The 8,694-nt window shown below is 33.2% G+C and overlaps 1 protein-coding gene across 1 annotated transcript in view; it reads left to right on the forward strand.

The window, feature by feature from the left end:
- Positions 1-3,331: 3,331 nt before the first annotated feature.
- LOC110027580 (non-lysosomal glucosylceramidase-like) overlaps positions 3,332-8,694 on the forward strand; it is a 69,750-nt gene continuing 64,387 nt past the window's right edge. Inside the window, 2 exon segments of the mRNA XM_020729069.1 lie at positions 3,332-3,439; positions 4,894-4,982. Of these exon segments, the coding sequence (XP_020584728.1) occupies positions 4,908-4,982 (75 nt within the window). The 5' untranslated portion in view covers positions 3,332-3,439; positions 4,894-4,907.

Genomic DNA, 8,694 nt, shown 5'->3' on the forward strand with positions numbered 1-8,694 from the left:
CAAGAACAACTAATATATGATCAAATACCCCACAATGAAATTGTCACTAATGAACCTACATTAGATGAACCACATGAAGTAGTACCTAGAAAGTCTCAACGACAAAAACGGTCTGCTATTTCTGATGATTATGTGGTTTATCTTCATGAATCCGAATTTGACTTAGGAGTCAATGAAGATCCAGTTTCATTTTCACAAGCCATAAAAAGTGCAAATTCTTCTAAATGGTTAGATGCAATGAAAGATGAGTTGAAATCGATGGATCACAACAAAGTCTGGGATATCGTTGAATTGCCTGAAGGTTGTAGAAGAGTCGGGTGTAAATGGGTCTTTAAGACTAAGCGCGATTCGAATGGCAATATTGAACGATATAAAGCCAGACTTGTTGCCAAAGGTTTCACTCAAAAAGATGGCATCAACTATAAAGAAACATTTTCTCTGGTTTCTAAGAAAGATTCATTTAGAATTATCATGGCACTAGTAGCTCATTATGATTTGGAGTTACACCAAATGGATGTGAAAACTGCCTTTCTGAATGGGAATTTAGATGAAGAGGTCTACATGAATCAACCTGAAGGATTTTTGGTTGAAGGAAAGGAACACATGGTGTGTACACTTAAGAAATCAATATACGGACTTAAGCAAGCTTCCCGACAATGGTATCTTAAGTTTAATGATACCATCACGTCCTTTGGATTTAAGGAAAACATTGTTGATCGGTGTATATATCTAAAGGTCAGTGGGAGCAAAATTATATTTCTTATTCTGTATGTTGATGACATCTTGTTGGCTACTAATGATCTTGGCTTATTATATGAAACCAAGAATTTTCTCTCTAAGAACTTTGAGATGAAAGATATGAGTGAGGCATCCTATGTGATTGGAATTGAAATATTTCGTGATAGATCACAAGGATTGTTAGGGTTGTCTCAGAAAACATATATCGAAAGAGTTCTTAAGAGATTCAATATGGAAGGTTGCTCAGCAAGTGTTACTCCAATTCAGAAAAGAGATAAATTCAGTCTTATGCAGTGTCCAAAGAATGATTTGGAACATAAACAAATGGAAGAAATTCCTTATGCATCTATTGTTGGAAGCTTAATGTATGCTCAAACTTGTACCTGACCAGACATTAGTTTTGTTGTCGGGATGCTGGGCAGGTATCAAAGTAATCCAGGAATAGATCATTGGAAAGCTGCAAAGAAAGTTTTGAGGTATCTACAAGGAACAAAGGACCACATGCTCACTTATAGAAGATCTAAAGATCTTGAAGTGATAGGATATTCAGATTCAGATTTTGCTGGATGTGTTGATACCAGAAAATCAACATTTGGCTAGTTGTTCCTTTTGGCTGAAGGAGCAATCTCATGGAAAAGTGCGAAGCAGACTATCACAGCTGCTTCCACTATGGAAGCTGAATTTGTAGTTTGCTTCGAAGCTACAATTCAGGGTTTATGGCTGCGGAATTTTATTTCAGGACTTGGAATTGTCGACAGTATTGCCAAGCCGTTGAAAATTTATTGTGATAACTCCGCAGCAGTCTTTTTTTTTCTAAAAACGACAAGTATTCCAAAGGTGCTAAACACATGGAATTAAAATATCTTGCCGTTAAGGAAGAAGTTCAGAAACATCGGGTGTCAATTGAGCATATTAGTATCAATCTCATGATTGCAGATCCTTTGACAAAAGGATTGTCACCGAAGACATTTAACGAACATGTCGTGAGAATGGGCATTACCAAAACCCTTTATTAGTTTTATGCTCTTTATATTTTGACATTTTGGGCCCAATTTTTCTTGTTTCTGATATTTATAAATCTTGTTTTTATCGTTAGTGTACACTTTATGTTGCATGATGTTTCAACAAGATTTGTCTTTTAATAGACATTATGGGACCATGATGTTAATTCTCATTATGCTAAGTATGTAATTGATATTGTGATACATGGAAGGGACTGTGTCGATAAATTGATGCACAAGCGCCATGATTCATATTAATTTCATACTTATTAAATAATTTATGATTTAACAAATATAAAGAAGGATTTATCTTATATTTTTATTTATGACTCACCATTATTTTAATAACTTTTGAGATTTTTTTTTGATAACTTAAGTTATTAATTTTCATAACTCATAACTTATGTCATAAATTATGACAACTTATGATATTTATTTTGATAACTTAAGTTATTTATTTTCTTAACTCATAACTTATGTCATAATTTATGATAACTTATGATATTTATTTTTGTAACTCTATAACCCCTAAAATAAATAAATGTTACTAACTTATGTCATTGATTTTATTAATAAAAATCAATTAATTTATTAAATTATCATAAATCCTATTGGTTAGTAACCCCCTTGATGGATGGTGGATAAATAGAGCATGAATTTGAGAATGGGTCCTCTCTCTACCCAACACACCTCGTACATTTCTCTCCATCAGAAAGTACAGAAAGTTTTAAGGGATTAGAGAGAGAAACTCCATCTCTTCAAGATCAAATTTGTTCATCATGAATACAGGTATGCGTCGCTTTATTTTTACATAGTAAAAATCATGAATTTAAAAGTTCTTGGCTATTATGTACTTTTCTTTTGTAATTTGTGTATAAAGTTGAAACATGAATTTTCTAACAAACGCTCCCAACCACGCACGTCAACGTTGCTTTAATTCCACACGCACGCCCGACCTGTCACGTATCGCTAGAAACTCGAAAGCGACTGTATGAGTTAAAGATTATTAATGGCTTGAAAATTAATTCAAATTTTAATTCAGTTATTGATTAAATTGAAATAAATGAGTCGAGTTGTGAGTTAAAATTTTGGATTGAATTTTTTCAAGTCTATCCGAGCTCAGGTCAAACTCAGATTTAACAGTCAGGGGCGAAACCTGTCTCTTTTTTGAGAGAGACGAACTGTCCCTTAAACCCAATGTGGGAGCGACTAGGACAACAAAGAACAAAGTGATATACATCAAAATGGGTGAAAGAACAAATTGTCCTTTCATATAAGTAAAAATTTGAACTTCATGAAAATTCTGCTTATAATAACAACCTTAGTGATGTTAGGACTATCAATTTAATAAATATAGCTCGAAAAATTGATTCTAATTTTAGCTCGGATTTAGATTAGAACGAAGTGAACAAGCAATGCTACGAGCTAGAATTTTAGACAGATTCTTTTGAGCCGTTTTTTTGCTGACTCGGCTATACGCCAAACCGGCCATAAACGGTCCCATCAATAGGAGGAAAGTGGCTACAGGAACAGACACACAATATGCCGGCGGGTAAATGGGATGAAATAAAGGAAGGAATTCGAAGCGCGCTCGTGGTTCTGTTCATTCCACTGTCGGTCTTTTTGGTTCTCCTCCTCCTCGGGAGCGACGGTCTTGAATTCTCCGACAACTGTCGACCTTAAAAATTTGCTTCCATTAGGTTTGCATCCATTGCTTGAGTCGAAAGGATTGCTTTTTCTCTCCCATTTTTACTTTGTTTTTTTTTTTATCTCCTGCATGAATTAGATCTCCTGTTCTGATGATTTTTTTTTAATGATGCTTGAATGTGGTTGAGGTTGGAAGTTTCGAGTTTCTATTTCTTTCCAATCTGGTTTTAAATCTTTGCTGCGTTTGATTTTGGGTCTGAACCCGTCTGTTCGATGGCGGGATCACAGGCAGGTTTTCTCGATGATTTTAGGGTGTTCGAATTCTGAACTGTTGATTGGGAATCGCTTTTTCAATTTGAGGAGTATACGTGGAGTCCTTTTATTTTTGTGTGCAACATTTGTTTAAGCGAATACGGTACTGGTTTTGTTTAGATAGGTAAGCACTGAAATCTGATGCAGGCAGTGTCTGTATATTAACGCTATACAGACATTGCGAAAGATGAAGAGACTAGATGTGTAAAGTTGGATACTATTTTTTTTGGGGGCATTTACGTGCGTACCACACAATTCTTATATATTTACATATCCAACACTAAAGTTTTTGTCTTGATATGCAGAGCACTCAAATTTTTGACAGTACATAAAAAATGCACTATTATTAGCTTTTTAAAAGTGAAAAATATCTTTTCCTGCATAGATTATGGCACGCAAGTGTTATGAATGTAAATATCAAACTCTAAGTGTTATATATGTAAATATATAGAAATTTTGTGGCTTGTATGTAAATTTGACTTTTTTCCTTATTTGTCATTAATGGCGGCTTTAGGAAGTAGGATGGAGTAGGACATGGATAAAGATAATTATAAATTTCCATCCGAACATGAGGCAATCATGATATGATGGTTGGCTTCTCTTCTATATTATTTTCTTCTCTAAGTATAAATTTGAATTATTATGCACAATAATGATATTGATTTTTTGAATTGAATTTTTAGACAATAATTACAATGGCATTAAAGGAACCTTAAAGCAGGCTTATGATACTTTATTAATTAATGACCCAAGTGCGATAAAATAAAACATATACATTGACGATTCAGTATTCAGTCAATATTGCTTGCTTTTTTTGTGTTATGCTGAATAACACTGTGGTACTTCACCTTGGCATAAATTAGAGACCAAAAAAGAATCTTTGATCAAGGAAAGATTGGTGGGTAGATATTTGCACATGATGATTTGTTTCCTGTACTTTTAATGGTTACTAGTTTCTTTTTTGTGTGAACTTGGCGCCGGATCTCCTGCCTTGTATCATAGTTTGACTGTGTCATTGAAAGTCAATTACTTGTCATCAATGCTGTTTTTATCAGAACTTAAACGAGTGGACATGTTTTCTCTGTTTCAAGATTCCTTTTTTTTTAAATTTGCCAATTTTTTCATTCCCCCTATTTTAATTGTTACAAAAATGCAAGGTTATTTTCTTCTCAGATCATTATTTTAATGTTTTCAGCTACATAGGTAAAGATGCCAGAGGATGTTTCTGATGGAGTGTTGGGTCATCTTCCTGATGGTTCGCTATCTGAGGCAAAAGAACCTTTGGTAAGCTTTGCTGGTTCTTAATGGTCGGTGTGTGAGGATGTGTTTGAGCTCATTTGGCATTGTGTCTTGTGCTGCGCTTTGTTGTCAAATGAAGCAAGTGATTGTTTGGTGAAAGTATATCAAGATTGCCGTATTAAGTACTATAAGAGTTCGAGTTGTTTGGTGAAAAAAAAAACCTACTGTTACAGTTATGTGAGTTGATTGAATGATCAAAATGGTTACTATTATGAACTTCATAGAATTACAAATATAATATCCTATTCTTAATTAGCCATACAGTTTATTAAATTAATAAATTAGTTTAAAAAGGTTCCAAATCATAAAATTGCCTTTTGAGGAAGCAATGTGCACTCTTTGAAAAACACTTATAGCAAGAAGATATAGTACATTTTGTTAATGTCAACATGACATAGTTTGTACATTTTTTGTAACCCTTTTGTTTTTGGTTAATGCAACATGCACTCTTAAAAAAAAAAAAAAACAGGTTTCACCAGGTTTCACGCTGATAAAACACGCTGATAAAACTTTGACTTTTTTTTAATAAAGAGATGTGGGTACAAATTTTCAACATAATGAAAAGTGGGATAACCAAATTCGTAAGAAAACTTGAATTTCAACAAATTCAAGAACATGAGAATAGGAAGATGGACAAACTCTTGTGTGTTAAGAGAATAAATCTCTTTATGCAGGTATAAACCTTAATTCAATTCAACACTGCCAATCACCTTCATCGAATCTACCTCCTGAAATTCACAAGAGTTAGAATGAAATTTAGTAACATAATTCAAGTCATGAGTAAGCTTGCTAATTGAAATAATTGAAAGTAAGTAAGTTGTAATCTAGTTGGGTAACATCTAACACTCTCCTTTCCCAATAATCATGGAGTTTAATCCATTAACAAGTCTAACAAATTTGGATGTTGTGATCTCCTAGTAGTTGGTGAGACCATACATGTCTTCAGTCATGTGAAAGTCCCTTTCATAATTGAATGTTTAATTTCCTCTCATTCAGATGTATTTCAGAACAATTTAAAAGTTGTTTTCAAAGGTTTTTTAAAAAGCGTAAAATAGTGGTATCTTCAAAATTTATTTTTTTGCCAATATTCATAAGATTACAACCAATCTGCATGTTCTTTTCCAACGACAAGCAACATCCATTTCTAGAAAATTTCTAGCTATAAAAGTTCTCAAGAGATGATTAGTAGCAACATCTATTTATGAAGATTTACCAAATATAGAAACTAAAGGGTATAAGTTATGTGAATTGAAAAAAAAAAATGTAATCGATGTTAAGATTAAGCAACCCAAATAGGTGTGTTAGGTGGTTCCATAGTTGCATCAAATTTGGGAGACCACTTAAACATATTTATCAGAAAGCTACATGCATAGTAACTACATTTAGAGGAGATTTTATCCCTGCATTTGAAGATAGTCTAATAAAGATGTGATAAGGACTAATAAGCTCAACTGAATACTCACCCACTAAGTATAAATTTGATAAGAATTTGCGAATGTCATTCCCGCTTGGATGACTTGAGGAGCAGGATTTGTCTAAAATAAACAAAGGGAGCTGCCTAGCAAGCTCAGAAATCTTCTTAAAAAAATGAGTGCAGCCTTGATATGATGTTTGTTAATGCTTTAGGGGAGTTGAATCTTTAAAAGAGGAAGGGAAAGTGGATGAAAGAAAATTGATGAGTTAACCCACCCACAGTTTAAACAAGGAAAAAATTGTGAGTAATAAGAGGTGTACGGTGCGATGAAATTTGAAACCGAAAGGGGCTCCAAGATAGTCGACACGAGGGCAAAAGAAGGCGACTAAATCAAAGAAGCCAACGAAACCCTAGGAGCATCTAAGAAGGGGAGAGATTGCAATAGAATAGGGACAATTGAAATGAAGGGTCGACAAATGTTGCTTGATAAGTTATGAGGAAAAGAACAAGGATCTTGAGCATGAAATAAACTTTTTTGAAAAGGAGAACAATTATTAGTGAGGGAGAAGGAATGTATGGCTACCGCCCTAGTTGGCACAATATGAGCCATAGCTACAACAACACGTGTAATCATCTGTGACACAGATGTGCGAGTAGCACCAATCGTGTGTGAACATGCGAGCATTGAACGTGCAAGTTAAGAAGGTGAGGACAGACGAAATTTCAATACAATGATGAAATTGGAGGGAGATGATCCACTTTAGCGCAACGAAAAATTTAGCCACTGTTGTTTCAGAGCACTTGACATTATCTTACAAATATGAACTCAAATGAAGGCTTAAGTAGGTTTTGTGGTAACTTGCTTAATGCTTTAGAATTTTATATAGCGATAAATGATTGGATTGTACTATAAATAAATTATAAATTGCATGCCAGAAACCATTGCCATTGTTGTAGACTTCATTATTGTATTGTAGCATTTCCTTTCTTTTTTATTTTTTCCTATGATCAACACCATAATTTCCCCCTTGATGGCTAATAATAACAATACTCATATACCCTTTATCTTAGGTTTTCTTGAAATTAAGAGATGCATTAAAAAACCACGTCGAGAGCTACAAAACATTTGTTCATAGTATTGGTTAATTGGGAAAGAACAATCTAAAGTTGTTGCAATTTGTGCTTAGATTCTTAAAGGGTGAAAGAAAATGAGGCCATCTACTAAGCATAGAACGATAATGGGTTTGCTATGAACAGAAAAAAAAACATCTGTAGTAGGTGAACAACTTGTTGCCATGTTTATTGAAGGATTATTGTGGTCATTTTTAGATATTATCCTAAAATCTTTAAATGGATGACATTTATTTATATATTTGATAGTGAGCTAGAAACACCTGCATAATTTTCACCACCCGAGACCCTCACTTATCAAGGCTTCTAATTTCTTCCTTCCGCTTTCGTTGCCATCTCATCGATTCATGTGATACCTACCACTTGCCCATCAATTCCTAAACTATTGCCATTATTTTTATATTTATTATTTTAGTTACTCAATAATTTGTGGATTACTGATCCCGACTTAATGCTTATGCACAGTATAACAATAGTTCTAATGGTATTTTTCACTTATATTTTCTTATTTTGCAACAAAACTAAAAATTTGATCCTGAAGAAAAATAAGAATTTAACTTTTTAATTTATATATATTTATATTGGGATACTACGCAATTATACATATCATTATCAAGTAATAGAAGACTTTTTGATTAAGACATGAATATCGAACCCACAGGGAAGATTATGCAATATGCACTTTTTAGAAAGTTTTTCTATTTTTAAAAAGGTAATTACTTAAACTAAAAATGATTTTTTGCAGGAATTTAAAATTTAATTATTTTTGATATTTTTGATATTTTAACGAAACAGTAACTTAAAAAGATAACTAAAATTTTTGTAGAAAAAAAGTACTTAATATGAAAATATCTTTCTTCTTATCATGAATCAGTAATAAATATAGAAATTTTATTGTGGAAGTATGCAAATTGTGTCGTGCTAAATAGAAGTAATAATATTCTTTACCCTTACTAGAGATGCTATAAAGAACATTGACTAATTTAAAGTTTGAATAGTTATGAAGACCGGCTAGGCAGTGAAGATACTAACTCTCACTCTAGAATTCCCTCGATTCCCTCCACTTGGGGGCTAATATTCTCGTATCAGAACATAAAATAATAAATCAAGTTGGGGGCTTTAACCTGTCACTTTAAAGTCCTATAACTCTAC

Source organism: Phalaenopsis equestris, unplaced genomic scaffold (assembly GCF_001263595.1).
Source record: "Phalaenopsis equestris unplaced genomic scaffold, ASM126359v1 Scaffold000428, whole genome shotgun sequence".
In the NCBI taxonomy this organism is placed as follows: domain Eukaryota; kingdom Viridiplantae; phylum Streptophyta; class Magnoliopsida; order Asparagales; family Orchidaceae; genus Phalaenopsis; species Phalaenopsis equestris.